At 39.4% G+C, this 23197-nt stretch overlaps 1 protein-coding gene across 5 annotated transcripts in view; it reads left to right on the top strand.

Annotated features, from left to right (window-relative positions):
• The window catches only part of lama2 (laminin, alpha 2), a 260335-nt gene that overhangs the window by 199041 nt on the left and 38097 nt on the right, over positions 1–23197 (top strand). For 3 of the 5 annotated variants that reach the window (XM_065268826.1, XM_065268824.1, XM_065268822.1), the window contains 8 exons: positions 1550–1667; positions 5068–5202; positions 8478–8602; positions 8680–8766; positions 8926–9119; positions 16388–16530; positions 16939–17037; positions 19764–19875. In XM_065268826.1, the coding sequence (XP_065124898.1) occupies positions 1550–1667; positions 5068–5202; positions 8478–8602; positions 8680–8766; positions 8926–9119; positions 16388–16530; positions 16939–17037; positions 19764–19875 (1013 nt within the window). The remainder of the gene's footprint in view (positions 1–1549; positions 1668–5067; positions 5203–8477; positions 8603–8679; positions 8767–8925; positions 9120–16387; positions 16531–16938; positions 17038–19763; positions 19876–23197) is intronic. The other 2 variants (XM_065268827.1, XM_065268825.1) reach the window with 1 other exon arrangement.

The following is a 23197-nucleotide window of genomic DNA, read 5'->3' as shown; positions in this document are numbered from 1 at the left end:
ACCCACCTTATGTTAGGATGCTGTAAAGATGCTGTAAAATTAAACTTTTTTATTTTTATACTCGCATTAGAAACTCGCACCTGTTCTATGGTCTTAAATTCTCCTGAGAGCCAAGGCAACGGCCATCAATATGAGCTAACTTAGTGTTATTCACAAAATTATAGCAGATAAATGTGAATAATGAAACATAATTAGCTATTTTTGTGAGAGAAAATGCCATTGTGCTGTAGAAACAGTGTGAATGTGCAATCTGCATATCATCAATCTAAAATTACAGTGAAACATTAAAATGATCTCCACAGACAATTATAGTAAAACTAGCAATGAATTCCAGAACAACATATACAATCATAAAACTGTGTTTAAGATAATTCACTTCATAAATTCTTTGGTTGGGTTCTGTTGAATCACTGACTATGTTTACATGCACAATATTTTGTCAGTCTGACTAAATTCAATCTAATATTGAAGGTTACAAGGTTATTAGGTTGTAATCTAAACAATGCAATCTGATTAAAATGTTTTTTTTATGCACATTCTATATAATTTGAATCAAACGTTTGTGGAAGCCAAGGTTGCCAGATTCACATAACAAAACCATCCCAATGGACATTTAAAACTAGCCTAAAAGCATTCCAAAGACCCAAATATCAATAACTAACAAACAAAATCCTTCATCTTTAACCCGCAGAAAAAAATCAACTCGCTGAAACAGTTTAAACGTAGCATAAATGTAAATTACGCAATAAATCAGAAGACTTGCCAACGCAGCACACAGCATCTCTCGTCGAGTTCCCGATTTATCTCTGGATAAATGTACAAAGTCAAAGCTGAGTTGGATAAAGTTGTTCTTAATATGTTTTCAGATGTATGCAAAGAAAAACTATTTTCAAAAGGCACAGCGCTATTTTATTGCTTTATGAAAAACATGAACGCTGCAGAATGTACAGTGCGTGACCCTGTTACCTTAATAATGCGTGTTGCCATTGCCTTGCTATTGCATGTTTTCGTGACGAGAAACATGTGATGTGTAAATAAGAGATAAATTAAGGCGTGAACTTAAGGTATTTTTGCATCTGATTGAGAAAATACTAAGATCCACACATTTACATGCATACTTTTCTCCTGATGATCGGATAACAGATTAGACTACACCTCCAACCCCAAAATTAGCATCCGAGCGACCTCAATCGTATTGATTCAAGTGTTTACATAAAAGCTTTTCAATCTGATTGAGCCATCAATATGATAACAAACTGATTATTTGGTTGGATGTAAACGTACTGTTGCACTTCTATCAGTGTTTGTTTACTTCTGTTTATGATAAATCCAAGAGCCAACTTGAAATGTCACTGTTTGTCAGTTCAGTTGAATTAGCCTTTATAATAATCCCCAAATCATACACTATGTTAGCAAGTTAATTCAGCAGGTGCAGGTGGGATGACTCTACTAACCAGATTAACCGGTCAGATTATTCTGGTGCTGCAGAATATACAGTGAAATGTAAAGTGTGTTTAAAGTATCTGTGTGTGTGTGTGTGTTAATGTAGAATATCTGAGATCTCTGTGGAGGTAGCAGAGGTGGGTCCAGCATCAAAGGACACTGAAATCGCTCATCAGATTGAGAAATGTGACTGTCCTCTGGGATACGCCGGCCTTTCCTGTGAGGTAATGACAAAAAAAATACAAACACCTCGTGTCTAAAAACAGTTTGTTTTAAACAATATGACCTGGTTTCAAAAACAAAACTTAAGTCTGGTCCCAGATTAAAATGCATGTTGAGCTGTTTTAAAGAAGCCAGTAAGATGCCAATTTTAAGCGTCCTATCAATGTTTATAAGTCCCGGACAACAGGTTTGAATGCATGCAAGGTCAAAAAACACTGTTATTTTCTCAAAATATAAATTTATAAATACCCCATTTCTCAGAGATCCCCAAACGATTCGTGTGAAGCCGTTCAACGACTCAAGTCTGCCTAAACCCCACCTTTCAGTAGCCTACTCTGCTCTGATTGGTCAACTGACAGAGTCTCCGCACAGACCACAGATTAGTGGCACAGACCAACAATAGTGCAACATGTATTGACCTCGTGCTAACATGATTTACTGAGAAGACATTATCAACATCAATGCACATCATTCATCATTAATCCAAGCAATAAAAACGACGATAGAAACGAACATTTTACACTCATTTAAGCATTTATGTAAGCTAACCGGGTCGTAGCAAAACCGTAAGTGAGCATGTGTTAACCGCTTGCTAACGTGACTCTCTAACAGTATATTAAAAGTTTAAACAAAGACATCATTTATCATTAATCCAAGCAATAAAAACAACGATAGACATTAACATTTTACACTCATTTAAGCATTTATGTAAACTAACCGGGTCATAGCAAAACCGTAAATGCACATGCATTAGCCGCTTGCTATCGTGACTCTCTGACAGTATATCAAGAGTTTAAACAACGATATCATTCATCATTAATCCAAGCAATAAAAAAACGATAGAAACTAACATTTTACACTCATTTCAGCATTTATGTAAGTTAACCGGGTCATAGCAAAATCGTAAGTGAGCATGTGTTAACCGCTTGCTAGCGTGACTCTCTGACAGTAAACTAAGAGTTTAAACCACGACATCATTCATCATCAATCCAAGCAATAAAAAAAACGATAGAAACTAACATTTTACGCTAATTTCAGCATTTATGTAAGTTAACCGGGTCATAGCAAAACCGTAAGTGAGCATGTGTTAACCGCTTGCTAGCGTGACTCTCTGACAGTAAACTAAGAGTTTAAACCACGACATCATTCATCATCAATCCAAGCAATAAAAAAAACGATAGAAACTAACATTTTACGCTAATTTCAGCATTTATGTAAGTTAACCGGGTCATAGCAAAACCGTAAGTGAGCATGTGTTAACCGCTTGCTAGCGTGACTCTCTGACAGTAAATTAAGAGTTTAAACAACGACATCATTCATCATTAATCCAAGCAATGATAAAGACGATAGACTTCAACATTTTACACTCATTTAAGCAAGTATGTAGCTATAATCATACTTACAGGTTGTGGTTAGGAGACGCATGTTGCTCCAAATAAAGTGGGTACTGAACCCTCTTTACCAAATGTCAAGTAAATCCCTCGGTTAAAAATTAATTTTAACCACTGATTCTTCACAGCCTAACGTTTAGTATATCCCTCCTTGAAAAAGTAATTTTAACCACAGATTCTTTATATATCGTCATCCTTTGGTAGTGAAAACAACACAAACTGAAAACACAGCGTGATATGATGTTTACACACTAACTAGTTGTGGGCAGGTCATAGTTTTTGTTTCTCCCGCGGGCAAGGCTGTAGGCGGAGATTATTACTCAAAGTGTTCGTGTGACGTGGATAAAGTCAGGTCAGGTCATACAGGTCATTTTCGATTTTGGATCTGTGTGGCTCTTCTATTTCTATAAAATGCTGCTCAAACGTTTTAATTTAATTAAGGCTTTATCCTGGTTTAATTAAAGCCCTGTCACACTCTATGATATAAACATACGACCATACCCCTGGTGAAGTTTATGTTATTGTATTAGGATTCTTAAACAAACAGAACAATAGTTTTATTAAAGGCGGAGTGCACAATGTTTGAAAGCCAATGTTGATATTTGAAATCACCTAAACATACACACCCCTACCCCAATAGAATCTGGACCTTCTTTTGATAGACCCGCCCATCACATACGCAACCCCGCCAAGGATGTCGGTTAGTAGACACGCACCTTAGTGCTGATTGGCTTCAAGTGTGTTTTGGTAGTCGGCCCGACTCCCTTTTCCAAAGTGTTTTTTAAACATAGTGCACCCCACCTTTAAGTTTCTTAAGCCAGTAGAGAGAGAAAGAGAGAGAGAGAGAGAGAAATGCTGTCAGTATCTATAATTTTTGGAAGAGGTGAGTTTTTAATTGTTTTTTGAATGTTGCAAGAGATAAGGATGACCGGACTCCTATAGGAAGATCATTCCACCAGCAGGGAGAAGTGAAGGAAAATGAGCAGAAATGTGATTTAATGCCCTTTTGTGAGGGTATCACAAGGCGTCGCTCATTTGCTGAACGTAAGGTTCTGGATGGTGTGTAAGAATGTAGGAAGGTGTGAAAATTTTCCGGTGCAGTGCCAGTAAAAGTTCGGCTGAGATGTCTGCTAAGCAGGCTGTAATTTGTGCTGCTATGGTGGGATCATCAGGGTGAAATGAGAAGAAGATCTGGGTGTCATCAGCATAGCAGGGGTAGAAGAAGCCATTTTCCTGTATGAAAGGTCCTAACAATGTTGTGTAGTAGGAGAAAAGGAGTGGACCAAGCACTGTTCCCTGAGGGACCCCTGAGATCATGACACACTTAATTTTTTTATTATGTGCCAACACTACTGTATGTGTCGGTCATGCCTAACTAAACCCTTTATCTGTAACTCTATTCACAATATACTGTATCACAGCATCTCATACTGTATGTTATTTCTGTTGAAAAATCAAGGAAATTAAATGTTCACATAGATTTAAAGTAATGTGTTTCTCAGAAAAATTGAGACACTTTTGTAAATAATAAAGTACCTTTAAAACAACACTAGAAAAACAACAACTTCTGAATAAATGTCCAGAGTGCCAGGTAAATTATTTCTTACCTCACATCATTATAGTAAGAGTTTTTACTTTGCACACTCGCTCCCTCTGTCTGTCTCTCTCTCTTTCTTTCTCTCAGTGTCCACCCACAGGCGTTAGTCTGACATATATAACTACAGCTGAAGTGTGTGAGACATCTATTACAGATCACTGAGTCTTAGATGTTCACATTCAGGCTGGACGAGACTGCGTGGAGACAGATGGCTGTATACACACGTCACATACTGTGCTCAATAAAGTATTTTTAAACAGGCGTTTAGCAAGTTCACCCTGAACAGATGGTGTACTAAATTGACGCGATTAATTTTGAAGAGAGAGAGAGTGTGTTGCTATGGTTTCAACAGAGCACTATATTTTCCCATATGAGTGTGTGTGTGTTAATAATTGTGTATATTGTGTGATGTAGGAATGTGCAGCCGGGTTCTACAGACTCTCAGTGCAGGCAGGTGGTGTGGCATCCAGGGCCGGATTCGGCAGCTGCGTTCGATGCCAATGCAACGGTCACAGTGACTGGTGCAATCCTGAAACGGCCGTCTGCCAGGTAAATCATTTTCAGCAACTTTGTTCTGATTGGTTCATTGATTTGTAAAATCTTCCTGATTGGTTAAGTGAGTTTATCGTATGTCAATAACTTCTTAACTTGTCACAATAATCACAATCTTTTAACTCATTTCTAATCAATTTATTCATTCATCAATCTAATCTATTTAATGACCAGTGCTCAAATTTGAACCTCTCACTGCAGCTTTGGCACTTTGATTTAAGGCACATTTGTAAGATTTTTGTAAATCTTAAATACCACTTGCACAATGCGATAAATTTTTTTGTGCAGTTGTGTACTTACATTATCCCAAAATTTCCCAAGGATTTGTACATTTTTGTTTTAAATAATGGCTCATCCTCTATCGCCCTTGTAATTGTTGGCCTTTTTGTTACTTCATATCCGCGAAATCCTCAGTTTTCGATTGCCGAAACTATGGCAACACTAGTGGACAAGAGAAGAAGTGGCGGTTATACAGCATCTAACACGCAGCTGTTGTGCCTTGCAGTCATTACAATGGCATAAAATAACGGGACGAACCGAACCCTGACTTGAAATGGACCCGGGTGCGCACCAAAAGTACTAATGTGAAACCCCCCAAAGAAATGTATCTGGCTTACAAACTACGCCAAGTTTTATGAAATTAATTTGCCAAAGATTCCTGCATTTTGACAGACAAGAGAACTAACAAACATTTCCTGCCCACAAACAAACATGAACAGATGGACTGCACAAAGGTCTTTGTTTGTGTGTCTTGCTTCTAGTTTTGAGAACTTATTTCAATATCAGTAATGAATAAAATCTGCTTTCTGAGCTTTGAAGCTTGTTAAAATACACAAGGAAAGAAGTCACACATCTATTTTCCAAACCCACTTGTCATCTGCAGTATATACTAGCATGTTTATCCACACTGTGTAGAGATGGGATCAAATTTACAGACAGGAGATGTAAATAAAATCTTGTGAAAATAATGTGGCGTGAGATACTTTCAAGAAAACCATATTAGATGAACTGGACACAGTCCATCGGTCTAATGCAATAAAGACATGCTCCAAACACAGATGATGTCGTCCCATTTCTTCGGTTTAATGTGTGTGTGTAACTCCACAGCAAACAGTCGAGTCTCTCCTTTCAATCACATGCATGCTAATAGCAGTATCATTTGCATTTTAGGGGTTTTCGCAAATTGAAAATGGTAAACGAGTGTGTGGAGGGAGTCATTTGAGTAATTGAGGTACACATGAAGTTAATGAAAGTTTTAAAGCGACACGGACCAATAAACCACAACTTTAGGAGTCTGATTATACTGCATCTCTCTCACTTCCTCTTATTTGTTTTCATATATTTTCCATCTTCCTCTTCTTGTTGTGCGACCTGAGCCTGAAGCTTTCTTTCTGTGTTTATGCTGGGCAAAGATAAATCGAGATTAATCGCATACAAAAGGTTGTAACCACAAACGAAGGAGAAACAGCTACTTGTTGTGTATGATTTGAGAAGACCAGCAATGATGGAAGTAAACTTTTGTTGCAGTTTGAGTAAAATCATTCCTTGGCTCATCTTTGTTTTCACCGTCGCAAACAGAAATACCTATGACGCAGTTTTTTTTACTTGATGGGAGGGGTTCTGGTGGACCAATCACAGCGCTTGCGGTCTGTGTAAAACTGACGCGCTGTTAAAAAAAATGTCAGGCTTCGCAGAGTTACGCACAGGCTACGGATAACCTTCGGCGTAGCTACGGCGTAGATCTTATGCACGACTATATCAGGAGCTTTAGACGCATCAATTCTGCACCCGGAATGTGCATAAAAAGTCCGGTCAAGCGCACAATTCCCAAAATAACCATCTGCACACTAAAGCTTTTTTACTATGACAGTTTTACGCAATTAAGAAAAATATATTTAGCATACTTGATTGATCAAAGATACCTATTATATGTTCTCCTAAACACTGCCATGGTTAATAATTACTAATGTTCCCTGTAACTTGTAAATCATTTTAAATTATTGATTTTTATATTTTAAATTATACTAGATGTCGCAGAAAGCACTCTACACATTTAATTACAGTAGTATCGGACAGGCATCGGTATCGGCTGATATTCAGAATTCTGGTATCAAAATCAGATCGGTAACGAAAAAGTGGCATTTAATTTGTATACGATTAATCTTTGCCCAACACTACAATTTCTTATGGTTATAAAGCTATATTATTATGGATTGTTATGTTGGTTTTCTATTACATGCTAGAGGTCTTCACGGGTCCACTTCGATCCGAAAAGGGTTCAGGTCTAAAAGTTTCACGTGTGCCTTGGTATAAAATTAGCGGCCTCGGGTAATTAAAAATGATTCTGTTTTGGCTGAACGATGGAGTTCTGTTGCCAGGAGCGCTTGCATCATTGTGTGGCTGGTGGTAGGTTAATTTTCATTGAGCCAGACCTGTCAATCAAGTATGAATTAGGGCGCACTCACATTATCCAAACCAAACCATGCCCCAGCGCGATTGTCACCCCTCCATACTCACCAGATACACGCACTCACACTGTACTTTTACTGATCCGAGCCCCGGCGCGCTTTCGTAAGATGTGATTGTTTTGAAAAAAGCAGGAAGTAAATCGCTTTCTTAACACTGGAACCCACCATAATGATTAGTCTGTGTTTTTATTCGGAGTCGTTTGGTGTGCAATGACACACAGCCCTCTCTCATGTCATCATATTGCTTTGTTGATTTGTCACATGCGCAGCTCAGACATTCACGTAACCCTGCTGTGTGCATCAAAAGGTTTTAACGGAGGGAGATGAAGATGAGTGACCAGGCAATTGACGTCTTCACTTTTTGAATCACGCTCAGGCACGATTGCTCTCACACCACAGCCTTCCGTGCCAATCCGCCCCGGGCGCGGTACAGAGCGATCATACTAGTCAAACGAACCACGCTTTTGGGGTCAAATTTGGTTTGGATAGTGTGAGTACACCGTTAGTTACCTTGGTGTCATCGTCAGATAACAAAGGAAAGTAAACAGAGCAGTGGGCCAAATTGGTTGCGAGGCCACTTGGTGCGTGTGGGCCTGCAGACTGTGCCACTGGGTCGGGTCAGACTCGGGTCTAATTTAGGCGGGGTTGTCTCAGGTCGGGTCTTCTTTTAAAAATATTGATGCATGTCGGGTTTGGGTAAAAAGTGATTTGGTTCATTCCAGGTACATTTCTTTGGACACTCTATTACATGATATAACAGTATTGTAACCCTAATGGTGTTTTCTGTTGTTGTCTTCTTTCTAGAATTGCCAGCATAATACAGTAGGAGATAAGTGTGAGAGATGTGCTCCAGGGTTTTACGGTGTGGTTCGCGGGTTACCCGACGACTGCAAACCCTGTGCGTGCCCTCTCCTCAACCCTGAGAACAAGTATGTGACCAACACACACACACACACACATACAGTTTAAGTGTGAACAGGCCACACATTACCATGTCTTGTCTCAGTTTTAGTCCCAGCTGTCAGAATGAAGGTTTCCATGACTATCGCTGCACTGCGTGTCCTGAAGGTTACACTGGAAAACACTGTGAGAGGTGAAAACTGTTACTCTAAGTGATGTTTAAAATCGGATTAACATGCTTTTTATTTACTGTCATTTGCACGGTTTATCATGAAGCACATTAAAAGCATAAACAGTGATTAATTTCCAGTAAGGCCTTGTGATGGATTTAATCCCGCTCTCCTTTTTGCAGGTGCGCTCCTGGTTTCCACGGTAACCCGAGCGTGGTGGGAGGCAGGTGCGAGGAGTGTAAGTGTGATGCGTATGCTGCATTTCCCGTACCGTGTGATGCTGTGTCCGGACAGTGCCGGTGTCGTCCTGGTGCCAGCGGATTGAAGTGTGACCGCTGCATTGAGATGCATGTGTGTGGCCCTAATGGCATCGTGTGTACGTATAACCTCACTAACATGCTCACTTCAATCCTGAATGATTAATGTAAGATATTGTGACTTTATGTGTATAAGGATAACTTTAGGTTTAGATCTTGCTTTAAGTTTCTACTTCTATCAGAAAACAGCAGGAAGAGACGCAGCCAAAACAAACAACATTTTAATTGGACATGCTGAGATTTTTCCTCACAAAATTACTGTTTACCATTTGGATAATTGTCGGCTGATCGTTTTCTTTGGACTCGAATGCTCTGATGTCTGAGGTAGACACCTGTTACTTACAATTGTGTGTGAAATGATGGATTTGTTGCTTGGACAGATTTGTTAATTGCACATGTGTTTTTGTGTGTAAATGTTTGTGTGTCTCTGTTTTGTGCTCCTGCATAGCTCAGTTGTAGAGCACTGCATTAGGAGCACAAAAGGTCATAGGTTTAAACCCAGATAAAACACACATATAAACAATGTATACCTTATGTAAGTCGCTAGGGTTAAAAGTGTATGCCACATGTCCTACATGTAGATTTAGCTCTGTGTGATACAGTGTACAGGTCAAAGTTCAGCATCAATAATAGTTTTAAGGTGGATGTATAGTAGAGTAAACAAACACTGTAATTAAGTGGATTTTGTGTTTGAAGGAAATGGATTACAAATAATATCCTAATTTGGCCTACACACTTAAAATGTGAATTTAAAGATTTAAGAATTTAAAGGCGGGGGATGCTTATTGGGTGGCGCAGTTGTTGCAAAATCACACGCTATTCTCCTCAAATGCATCTTGGTGCAAGTTGAAAATATTCAACTTAAGCGAAAAATTTAAAATCCCACGAGTAATCTAGAAGGAGAAACGCGATGTGTGTATGCAGCAACCAAATGTGAATTCAATGATTTGCACGAGTAGATTACATATAAAGTCGATGCAAAGACGTGAATAGACGCAAAGTCACAAGGGGTGACGCAATTTGGGCAGCGCAATTGCTGCAAAAACACATGCTATTCTTTTCAAACCCATTGTCGCCCAAGTTGTAAATATTTAACTTAAGCAAACAATTTGCATGACACATCCCATGAGTAATCGCAAGTAAGGGATGTGATGCTTCATGTTTGATGTGTTTGAAGCGTAATGGTGTGTACACACCAAATTGAGTGGAGCGATTGGTGTGAAAACACACGCTATTCGCCTTAAACGCATTTTCGTTCAAGTTTGAAAATATTCATCTGAAGAAATAATTGGCATTACTCAAAGTTAAATCCTGTGATCTAGTTCTAGGAACACAATGCTTTGTGTTTGGTGAGTACGCACTATTTGTGTAACAGCATTAGTTTACACAGAAAATCGTTTTAGCTCAGTGTGAAAAAAACAACAAATGAAAATCTGCACTTTCAATGAAAAATGTACTAAAATGCCTAAAACTAAAATCTATTATATTTCAAATATTACAGCAGAATGAGTGCAGATTTGTCCTGATTTCATTAATTCATTATTAGACATATTAATACTATATTTACTATTTCTAAACAATTTTGTCATTCAATTTAGTTTTTACTTATTCAAAACGTACCTAGCTAAGAGAGTATGGGATTTGTGACACAGCCGTCATCTACAATCAGGGGCTCGCTTTGTTATTGTAGTTTTACATTTTGGGGCTCCACTCTACTTAGGGCCCTATTTTAAAGATCTAAGCGCGTGGTCTGAAGCGCATGGCACAAGTGCACTTAAGACGTGTCCGAATCCACTCTTGCTAGTCTTACGACAGAAAAATGGTTTGTGCGCTTGGCTCACAGTCTAAAAGGGTTGTTCCTATTCTTGTAATGAGTCATGGGTGTGTTTTGGGTGTAACATGCAATAAACCAATGAGAGTCTCATCTCCAATCCCCTCAAAGCTTCTACGTTAGCTTCTAGCCGCGTTGTAAATCATGTCACTTAAAAGTCAGTGGTGCAAAGGAAGATTTACTATTTACATGGCAGATTTGTAAGCGTAAAAAACTGTAAGCAGAGAAAGAAGACCACCAGGTTAAGATAAATTTTATAAAAAATTTCATTGTGTTTTATTTATACAAATTTTTTTTTTAAATTTTTTTTTTTTTAGATATTAAAGCTTTGGTTCTCTTTAAAAGTTGTTATTGAGTAATGGAGTAATAAGTAATATAAGCAGTGTTTTAATTCCTAATGAAGTGTGATGCATGATCACTGTAATCTCAAAAGGTTTTATAAGAATAATTTACAACTATTCAAAAAATAAAGGTTTGCATGAATAAAAATACTTTATTTGTAACAAATAGGAGAAACTTAAAACTGGTTCTCATCTCAACATATCCAAAGGTACAAAGTCATCATATACAATAAATCCATGGGGTAGCATTAAATAAAATCCAAATAAATGCAATATTTGCACTTTTTAAAAGCAAAAAAAATCTGCTTACCAGGTTAAAGGTGAAGCAGCTTTTCTGCCAGCTGATCTCAGCTTCACACCTTCCAAAGTCCTGTAATCTGTCCTTATTTATGTCCAAGAGACTCAATAATAATCTTTTACATTTTTATTCTTTAATTTTATTAAAATGTTTTATTTAAAAAACGTTTGTGTGCTGCTGCGCATCCATGTGTGTAATAAGCAAACGCATGTTGTCGTCCCAGTAGGCACATATTACTAACGTGCTCTTTAAAAAGCAAATACAATATTGAGCCATTGACTTTAGACTTTTGACAAGGTTTTAGTTGGTCAATGGCGTAGGCTATTTAAACTACGTCATATTGTTTTCAGTATGCTCGATCCGCTTGTTTAGTGAAAACTGAAGTTGGGGTGGCAGCATTCACATTTACTCGAAAAAACCGCACCAACTGAGCAACGCACCAGAGTTTGTATTAATCCAACCAAACATGACAAGTATGAACAAGCCCTTAAAAACCTCTTCTTTTATACAAAATCTGGATAAATTGAGAGCTTTCCTTCCGCAGTGAAGCCACACGCTCTACTTGTTGCTGTGATTTTTTTTCCTATCTTCTATCGCTGGTGGCGTGTCAAACTCTCATAATGGGCTGCCAGGAGCGACTTCACACTCTGTGTTAAATTTCACGCTCGAGAAATTCTTGTCCCCTGTGTTTCCACCTCGCTCACGTTTCATGCAGAGAGACGGGTGCTCAGGGAAATGTGTGTTTCCTCAGATGATGCAGGGATACTGGATGAGAAAAGTGATGTTGTGATGAGGGGTGGAAGACAAAAGAGGTGAAGAACATTCATTAACAGCAGTCTTGCCTGAGGATCTGTCCATCCTTGACCATTAAAACAGTTGTCCTTTTAAACAATATGTGCCCTAACACACACAAAGAAACACCGCTCACAACCTTATCATAAAAGAATATGATGGTAATATATACATCATCTGTCTACTATTTAAATATACTCATAATCTCACGCAAGGTCAAATGATCAGGAGTAACAACATCATTCACTTACAGTATGGTACTGTACAGTAGCACATCTTCTCTTGAATTTATGCTGAATAAAGTATTGTTTCTATTTCTTTTATATATTTTCTATTGTATGACAGACAGCTATTATAATATGTGTAAACCTCAGCTGGAAAATTATGATTATACAGTATAACAGATTGATTTTTTATTCAAACCAAACTTTCACATAAATTCCCAATGACCTCAATCCAGTACAAGCTGATTTTAGTAGAAAAACAAATCTCTGGGTAAAACTGCTTCAGTTAACGGGTGAATGTGTCTGAATCCGTGGCTGGTGAATCTGGTAAAAAAGTATTAAAGAGTTTTTTGCCGACTTCATGAAAAAAATTATTCTGTGCCTTAGTAAAGCCGAAAGTATACTAGGGACGTCCGCGTATGTGCGCCGTCCCCATGACTTAATTTTCGTCATCAGGAGGGTCCGCGGTCAGCCCAAAATTTGAGACGGCGTTGACAGTGCGCAGACAGTCCGCATACAACAGCGTATGCGCTTGAAAATATTTAGACAGGACACTCCACCACAAACAATTGTACAAAGGAAATAGATAGCATTTTCACACACACTATCGTTTTTCTTGCTGTGGAGCATGTTGGTTACCATAATGTTTGATTCCTGTTTTTTGTTGTTTTCTTGTTGGTTCTAAACTGTGTTTGCAATGGTGGATCGGCTACTTTTCTTCACCTATCCTAATGTTTTAATGTACTGTAAATGTCGCCAAATCAGTGCTGCCCTGACGGCCTGGTAGAGTAATAATTTAAATAAGAAATCATTCGTATTGCGTATAGGTGACCCGTCACGGAAACCAGGGACTCAAGTCGGCAGCACAAGTTTCGAGAAAATGAGAAACAAAGTTTTTTTTTCGAAATTTGTGATTTTCGTTTTATTGCAGAATCTGTTAGTTGAGATCACGAAGAAGCCTCTCCATGTTTGAGATAGCAGTTTTTGTATATTTAAAAGCGTACATTTTGCGGTTAAAATAGGCTTGTTTTTCCGGAGATTCTAGCGTGCAGCGGGGGGCGTCATTGTCTGTGTGTATATTTACATACTGAATAAGCTTGTGTTTTCGCCTCCGCCCCCACAGGGAACAGCGTGACTACTGAATAAGGATAGTTCGCCCAAAACTGAAAATAGTGTAATTAATGACTCACCCTTATGTCATTCTAAACTCGGAAGACCTCCGTTCATCTTCGGAACACAGTTTAAGATGTTTTATCGTTAGATTTAGTCCGAGAGCTTTCCCCTTCATTGAAAATCTATGTATGGTTTCCATGTCCAGAAAGTTAATAAAAACATCATCAAAGTAGTCCATGTGACATCAGTGGGTCAGTAAGATTGTGTTGATGCATCGAAAATACAGTTTGGTCCAAAAATAGCAGAATTACGACTTTATTCAGCATTGTCTTCTCTTCCGGCTCGAGCGTGAAGTCACGTGACTGTAGTGACGCGCTGCCCTGTTCCTCAGACATGTTTGCTAAGTTTTTTTTTTTTTTCAAACTTATAGCCTGCGTCTCCCCAGACTGTAAAGCTCGGGCGCACAAAACAAAAGAAAAATAAAAGAAGCTGGGGCGGAACAAATAACAGTCAGCCGCATCGTACGTCAGCCGCGTCACTGACTTTATGCGGCTCCGCAGTCGGATGACGTCAAAGTACCGCGAGAGCTCTTCAAGAAATCTTACGGAGTAGTTTAATTTCGACTCGCTCTCGCGGTACTTTGACGTCATTTGTATGTCATCTGTAACGAGCGAGCCATTGGTAACATCTCTAAAGGATGTCACGTTTTCGACGGCGCTGTTTGGATGATCTATTATACTACTTCCCTATTTTAAATACAAACTTTGAAGGCGGGTTCATGTGTTTAACGGAGTGTAAGCTCATATACCCTTACATGTTACGATTTAAATAGTCTTCAGATTATATATTATATTGTATTACCAGACATTCATGCGAAATCTGATGTAAACAATCTATATTTCACGGATTATACGCATTTGTGGACAAATATGGTCATTGGATAATCTGAAACAGACTGGATTCGACTTGTGATCCTCACAAAGGTAAAAGAGTCATGTTTATTTTTGCGGGTTGTCATTTGGTCATAAAATACTACATATGATGCTAGAACATCTCAAAAAGGGTTTTACAGGGGGCATGGCTTAGCTAAATGAGATGTAAATGAGCCCTATTGTCTCCCCCAGCTGAAAAGAAGAGTCCCTTTCGTCTCGATTTTCTCGGTTTGAGTATTTCTGAGTTCCTATATTCAAATGGCCACAACTTCTCCAAATCTTATCAGATTTCCATGTGTTACACATCGTTGGAAAGCTTAGAAACTGCACTTTCAGAATCTGTGAATAACTCAAAATGCCCAGATCCGACTTGTGTCCCTACTTTCCGTGACTGGTCACTTAGTGTTGAACGCGGCCATCCGCATGTAGCCACGGAGAATATACTTGGAAAGCTGCGCGGACGCGTGCGCGCACAAGCCAGACACATACGCGGATAAAAGGTATACCCCGGCCTTAAATGTAACTTAAAAAAATTATTACATTTTATTAAAAAAAGTAAAAATAACACAAAAAATTTAAGTAATTCTAAATTAACAAATTATTGAGTAAATTTGACTTAATTTTATCATGTAAAATCCTCCCAAGATTGTAAGAAGAAAATTTACTTAATAATTTTGTGTTGAAACTACTTATATTATTTAAGTAAATATAACTTACTAGGCAGTGGACTTGTACTTCCCAGCATGCTTTGCATGGGACTGCATTTGGAGAGTAAAATTTGAATTTAAACGCTATTTTTTGTGTTTTTAACAAAAAGAAAGACTTGTTAGTGTTTAAGGTTAAATTATCTTTTGAGTTTTGTGGTTACCATCATTCAGAAGAGTAGGTGACACGATGAAAATCACGATGTAAGCAGTAACTGTGCTTATGCCAGTACTGAGACCTACTGAGTCTCTTATTACTTGCTCAACATAATGTGGCAGTTAAATGTGAAAAGTTAAGATAGAATAAGAGATTAAAAAACTTCATTTTACATTGATCTGGTTGCACATTAATAATTAATTTTAGTGTACTGAACATAAAAAATTAAGAAAATTCTACTCAAAATAGCAATTATGCTATACAATTATGAATATAATTAATCTGAAATTACTTATAAAATATAAGTACAATCAATTGATAAATTATAAATACACTCAACTTAAAAAATATATCTGGAGTTAGATACATTTATTGTGTGCATTTTCTTGCCATAATAAAATTAAGTAAATTTAACATAAATTTTTTTTCAGTGTTTACATATATTTATCTCATAAGAGGACCCTGTTTTAACAATCTAAGCACCGGGTGTATGATAGGGCCCAGAGTCGATGCGCATGCTTTTTTATGAATCTGCTCCTTCAGATTTACTTCTGCTTAGTATTTGAGTGGAACCTCAATCTTTTTGTAATTTCAGTTGTAACTAAATACCAAATCTCTGTAATAATAATACAGTGCCACACAATTTCACCTCAGATTTTGAAAGATGTTTTATTTTACACCCCTTTAAAGATTGTCATCAGGTAATGTTAATAGATGAATGCATGCTGGAAGCGCTGTCGTTCTGTAGTTAAGTATTGAAGTTTGGCCCTTAAGCATTCATCTGTGTGTCTGAGAGACCTTGTGGCATCTCGTCATGAATGCATGCTGTGTTTTAGCTTTGTGTGACTTGTAAACACCACACGGGTGATTTCTGTGGTAAATGTGTAATACAGCATGCACTCAGATATTCACAGGCATGTGTGTGTGTTTTACAGCGTGCGATGACGACTGTGCTGGGCTCTTGATTCGTGACATGGAACGTTTGCTACGTTTGATTGGCAGTGTCAATCTGACTTTGCCCCTCCCCCTGCCATATAAAGTCCTTTATCGGTTTGAGAACATGACAGAGGAGCTGAAGGTGAGTATGAGGAGCAAGCTGATCTGCAAATATTTTATGTAAACCTCAGTTACTGATTTAATGCGTGCTATGACGTGGTCTATTATTCAGTATTGAAAAGGTTCTTCATCACATCTGATTATTTTCTTTTATTAAAAAATAGTAAAAGACAGACAATAGCCCTTAATGACAAGTTTGTCATTATAAATTATTTGCAATGCCATGTGGTCCCGCACTATACCCTTCAGTTACATGATCACTTCACAGCTCTGATTCATTTAAAGAACATACAGTAATAGAGATTCAGTTACGCAAACTGACTAATCTGCAGACAGCTTGCTTTCTATTTTTTGTTGTTTTCAACTCTTTAAAGATAATGGTACATACATACATGATGAATACTTCACTTTCATTTTCTGTTTTGTGCAGCACATGCTTTCACCACAAAGAGCACCAGAGAGACTGCTGCAGCTGGCCGACAGCAATCTAAACAGCCTGGTTACCGAAATGGATGAGCTGCTCAGCCGGGTGAGTGACACATACACTGAACACTTAAATACTGAACTTAACATTAAGATACTGAACATTGACCACTCACAAACTGAACACTGAGCACTCACATACTGAACACATAGATACTGAACACTGACCACTCACATACGGAACACTGAGCATTTATATACTAAACACTAAGCACTTACGTACTGAACACTGAGCACCTTTATACTGAACACTGAACACTCAAAAACTGAACATTGAGCACTCAGATACTGAACACTTTCTCACTTAACACTGAGTACTCAAATACTGAACACTGAGCATTCATATGCTGAACACTGAGCACTCATATAATGAACACTGAGCAGTGAGCACTTACTTACTGAACACTAAACATTTATATACTGAACACTAAGCGCTAAAAACTGAGCAGTGATCGCTCAGATACTTAACACTTAGATACTGAACACTAAGCACTCACATATTGAACACTGAGCAGTGAGCACTTACATACTGAACACTGAGCACTCACATACTGAACTGAACACTTAGATACTGAGCACTGACAACTCACATACTGAACACATAGATACTGAACACTGACCACTCACATACGGAACACTGAGCATTTATATACTGAACACTAAGCACTTACGTACTGAACACTGAGCACCTTTATACTGAACACTGAACACTCAAATACTGAACACTGAGCACTCAGATACTGAACACTTTCTCACTTAACACTGAGTACTCAAATACTGAACACTGAGCATTCATATGCTGAACACTGAGCACTCATATAATGAACACTGAGCAGTGAGCACTTACTTACTGAACACTAAACATTTATATACTGAACACTAAGCGCTAAAAACTGAGCAGTGATCGCTCAGATACTTAACACTTAGATACTGAACACTAAGCACTCACATATTGAACACTGAGCAGTGAGCACTTACATACTGAACACTGAGCACTCACATACTGAACTGAACACTTAGATACTGAGCACTGACAACTCACATACTGAACACTTAGATCCTGAACACTGAGCACTCACATCCTGAACACTGAACATTTATATACTGAACACTAAGTGCTAAAAACTGAGCAGTGATCGCTCAGATACTTAAAACTTAGATACTGAACACTAAGCATTTACATACTGAACACTGAGCACTGACATACTGAACTGAACACTTAGATACTGACAACTCACATACTGAACACTTAGATCCTGAACACTGAGCACTCAGATACTGACACTTACATACTGAACACTAAGCACTCACATACTGAACACTGAGCACTTACATATTGAACACTGAGCAGTGAGCACTCACATACTGAACACTAAGCAGTGAGCACTCACATACTGAACACTTACATACTGAACACTGAGCACTTATATACTGAACACTTACATACTGAACACTGAACACTTTCATACTGAACACTGAACACTTACATACTGAACACTTACATACTGAACACTGAGCAGTGAGCACTCACATACTGAACACTTAGCTATTGAGCACTCACATACTGAACACTGAGCAGTGAGCACTCACATATTGAACACTTACATACTGAACACTAAGCACTCACATACTGAACAGTGAGCACTCATATACTGAACACTTAATTATTGAGCATTCACATACTGAACACTGAGCAGTGAGGACTAACATACTGAGCACTTACAAACTGAACTCTAAGCACTCACATACTGAACACTGAACAGTAAGCACTTACATACTGAGCACTTACATACTGAACACTAAGCACTCACATGCTAAACACTTACATACTGCACACTCACATACTGAACACTTACATACTGAGCACTCACATACTGAACACTGAACAGGGAGCACACACATACTAAACACTGTAGTTTATAGTGTTACCAGTGTTATTCACACGCTATGGTGAAGAGAGAAAAGTGGTTGTTTTAGTTATTTTGTATTCAGTTATTTTATTTTTGTATTTTGTTACTTTATATATTCTGTATGCAAGCTTAAAAGCCAAAGTTTAATATTTTGGGTAAAGGGGTTGAGTGTGAATAACAGTTGCATTGAAGTAGCAAGTGTTATATTAGTGCGGTATACTTAGTAAAATCCATCATTCACTACAACTCTTCCCCCTAACAAAAAAAATCAAACAAACAATAGAGACATTGTTTTATGGCATTCTTTGTCAGTCTGTTATTTTCTGTCTGTTTTGTTCTGTTGCATTAATTACAACCAGTGCAAGTACTGAGTCTTCTCTGTATGCTGATGACCTTGTTGGTTTTTTCATGGACATAAAAGAAAGCCTGGAATATAAGGTTGTTTGTTGTTGAAGTACGGCATCAGTTCTGCTTATTTTTGTTAAGGAAAACTTTTCACCATCATTGAATAGAAATCCTTGATAAACTTGATAAATGTAAATTAAAAAGCTAGAGAAGCAGTCTTTCACATAACAAAACTTCAAGAGCCTGTTAACAGAAAGATATCTTCTGTCTTCCTGTGTCTTTTTATTCATACAACCTTGACCTTTAAATTAAGAGGTTTTAATTCTTCTTATTTTGATTATTTTTGTTCCCCCCCCAGAAATTTAAAAACAAGTGTTCCTTGTTATATTTCATTATTTGTGTATTGCAGAGGTCAGTTTGACTTGTGACCAGGTGAAATGTTATCACGGTGCATTTACAGCAAGCTCTGGTTTGTTAAAAAAACATCGTTTTCATTTTCATGTTTTTCTCAATACAGGCAACTAAAGTATCTGCTGATGGTGAGCAAACAGCCGCAGATGCAGAGAGGAGTCGTAAAGGGGCAGAGGACCTGGAGCGCTACGTTAGGAACACACGCCTGGCTGCTGAAGGTAGAAGCAACTTAATCTTTAATATGTCTAGTTAGAATAGTAGTTAGGAGAGACTGAGAAGAGATGAGGGCTGAATACAGTTGAGGGTAAAATGAGGTTAAGAGAGGTTGAGAAGAAGGCTGAACACGGTTGAGGGTTGGGTAAGGTTAGGAGAGTTGATATGAGGGTTGAACACGATTGAGGGTTGAGTGAGGTTAGGAGAGGTTGAGACTAGGGCCGAACACGGTTGAGTGTTGATGGAAGTTAGGGGAGGTTGAGACAAGGACCGAACATTGTTGAGGGTTGAGTGAGGTCAGGAGAGGTTGAAATAAGGTTAGAAAAGGTTGTAGTGAGGTTTGGCTGATATTAAGAGGTTGAGATGGGTTAGATACAGTTGAGGTTGGGAGGTGAGTTAAGTGAAGTTAGGGGACGTGAAGGTAAAGTTTTAGTGATGTTGCAGGTTGGGGGAGGCTGAGAGGCAGGCAGGTTGAGACGAGGGCCGAATGTGGTTGAGGGTTGGGTGAGGTTAGGAGAGGTTAAGACGAGGCAGAACATGGTCGAAAGTTGGGTGAGGTTAGGAAAGGTTGAGGCGAGGGCAGAACACGGTCGAGGGTTGGGTGAGGTTAGGAGAGGTTGAAATGAGGGCCAAAGACGGTCAAGGGTTGGGTGAGGTTAGGAGAGGTTAAAATGAGGGCCAAAGATGGTCGAGGGTTCGGTGAGGTTAGGAGGAGAGGTTGAGACGAGGGCCAAACACGGTCGAGGGTTGAGGGAGGTTAGGATAGGTTGAGATGAGGGCCGAACACGGTCGAGGGTTGGGTGAGGTTAGGAGAGGTTGAAATGAGGGCCAAAGACGGTCGAGGGTTGGGTGAGGTTAGGAGGAGAGGTTGAGAAGAGGGCCAAACACGTCGAGGGTTGAGGGAGGTTAGGATAGGTTGAGATGAGGGCCGAACACGGTCGAGGGTTGGGTGAGGTTAGGAGAGGTTGAGATGAGGGCAGAACATGGTCGAGGGTTGGGTGAGGTTAGGAGAGGTTGAAATGAGGGCCAAAGACGGTCGAGGGTTGGGTGAGGTTAGGAGAGGTTGAGACGAGGGCCGAACACGGTCAAGGGTTAAGGGAGGTTAGGAGAGGTTGAGATGAGGGCCGAACACGGTCGAGGGTTGGGTGAGGTTAGGAGAGGTTGAGGGCCAAACACGGTCGAGGGTTGGGTGAGGTTAGGAGGAGAGGTTTGGACCAGGGCCAAACACGGTCGAGGGTTGGGTGAGGTTAGGAGAGGTTGAGATGAGGGCAGAACATGGTCGAGGGTTGGGTGAGGTAAGGAGAGGTTGAAATGAGGGCCGAAGATGGTCGAGGGTTGGGTTAGGTTTGAAGTAGAGGTTGAGATGAGGGCCGAACACGGTCGAGGGTTGAGGGAGGTTAGGAGAGGTTGAGACGATGGCAGACCGCCGTTGAGGGTTGGGTGAGGTTAAGAGAGGTTGAAACGATGGCAGAACATGGTCAAGGGTTGGGTGAGGTTAGGAGAGGTTGAAACAAGGGCAGAACACGGTCGAGGGTTGGGTGAGGTTAGGAGAGGTTGAAACAAGGGCAGAACATGGTCGAGGGTTGGGTGAGGTTAGGAGAGGTTGAAACAAGGGCAGAACATGGTCGAGGGTTGGGTGAGGTTAGGAGAGGTTGAAATGAGGGCCGAAGACGGTCGAGGGTTGGGTGAGGTTAGGAGGAAAGGTTGAGACGAGGGCCGAACACGATCGAGGGTTGAGGGAGGTTAGGAGAGGTTGAGATGAGGGCCGAACACGGTCGAGGGTTGAGGGAGGTTAGGGGAGGTTGAGACGATGGCAGAATGCAGTTGAGGGTTGGGTGTGGTAAGGAGAGGTTGAGACTAGGGCCGAACATGGTCGAGGGTTGAGGAAGGTTAGGAGGAGAGGTTGAGACGAGGGCCGAACAAGGTCGAGAGACGTTAGGAGAGGTTGAGACGAGGGCTGAACACGGTCAAGGGTTGAGGGAGGTTAGGAGAGGTTGAGATGAGGACCGAACACGGTCGAGGGTTGAGGGAGGTTAGGAAAGGTTGAGACGATGGCAGAATGCGGTTGAGGGTTGGGTGAGCTAAGGAGAGGTTGAGACGAGGGCTGAACACGGTCGAGGGTTGAGGGAGGTTAGGAGAGGTTGTGACGAGGGCCAAACATGGTTGTGTGAGGTCAGGAGAGGTTGAAATAAGGTTAAAAAAAAGGTTGCAGTGAAGTTTGGCTGATATTAAGAGTTAGAAGAGGTAGAGATGGGTTAGAGGTTACAGTTGAGGATTGGTTGAGGTTGGGAGGTGAGTTGAGTGAAGTTAGGGTTTAAGGTAAAGTTTTGGTGATGTTGCTGGTTGGGTGAGGTTGAGAAACAGACAGGTTAGGGAAGACGTTGAAATAAGTTAGGGATGGGTGAAGTTTAGGTTATATTAAGGGTTGGGTGTAGTTGAGCTGAGTGCTGGGTGAGATTGAGGGGCGGGCTAATTGAGGTTAGGGAAGAGGTTGAGATAAGGTTAGATACTAAGGTGAGGCTTGGTTTATATTAAGGGTAAGGGGAGGTTTGTGTGATGTTGAATTTAGGGGAGGTAGAGTTAGGGGAGGTTGAGATAAAGATAAAGAGTTATAAAAGAGGGTTAGGTGAGGTTAAGGTGATCATGTTTAGTAAAGGTTTAGGAAAGAATACGTGATGCCTAAATTAAAATAGTCAAAATGTCCGTGTCCTCGCATCATGGATATGCAGTATATACTTGAGAGGTGCTGTTATGGCAGATTGTGTCATTATTATTATTAGTATTTAAACATGGGATGTACAAACACAGAGATAAATGTTCTCACTCATGGAATACGGACAGATTAACAGCATAAATTCAGAAGCAATTCATTTTTTTTCTCAGATATGAGTTTGGAACTTAATTCCACCATATTGTACTTTAGTCCCTTAATTTGTAATAATATGTCAAAATCAGTTTCTTTAAAGCTGAGAACAGAAGTGAAAACAGACATTAGTGAGTGTGTAGTAGAAAAGATTCATTATTCATTCTGTTCATGAGTTCTTTACTTCACTAAACTGACTCATCTTCTCTTGCACACTAAACGAGTGGGAATCAAATGATTCAGTTCACCCTAAAGACATTACATGCCTTTGAAATTTACTATGTCATTATTTTCAGCTCGGCTCGATTGGTGGGTATATCATGCTCTGCTCTCTGTGTAGTCAAATGTTTATGTTTGAACTTGCAAAAACGCGTGCAATTATAGCATCGTTTTAATCTCAATTTAATGATTTTTATTTAAACCAGAAGGTTGCTCCTTTGTCTATTTTGTACTTTTTTAAACTT

Source organism: Paramisgurnus dabryanus, chromosome 12 (assembly GCF_030506205.2).
Source record: "Paramisgurnus dabryanus chromosome 12, PD_genome_1.1, whole genome shotgun sequence".
In the NCBI taxonomy this organism is placed as follows: Eukaryota; Metazoa; Chordata; class Actinopteri; order Cypriniformes; family Cobitidae; genus Paramisgurnus; species Paramisgurnus dabryanus.
The sequence above is the reverse complement of the archived record's forward strand: the minus strand, read 5'-3'. Positions and strand labels throughout refer to the sequence as shown.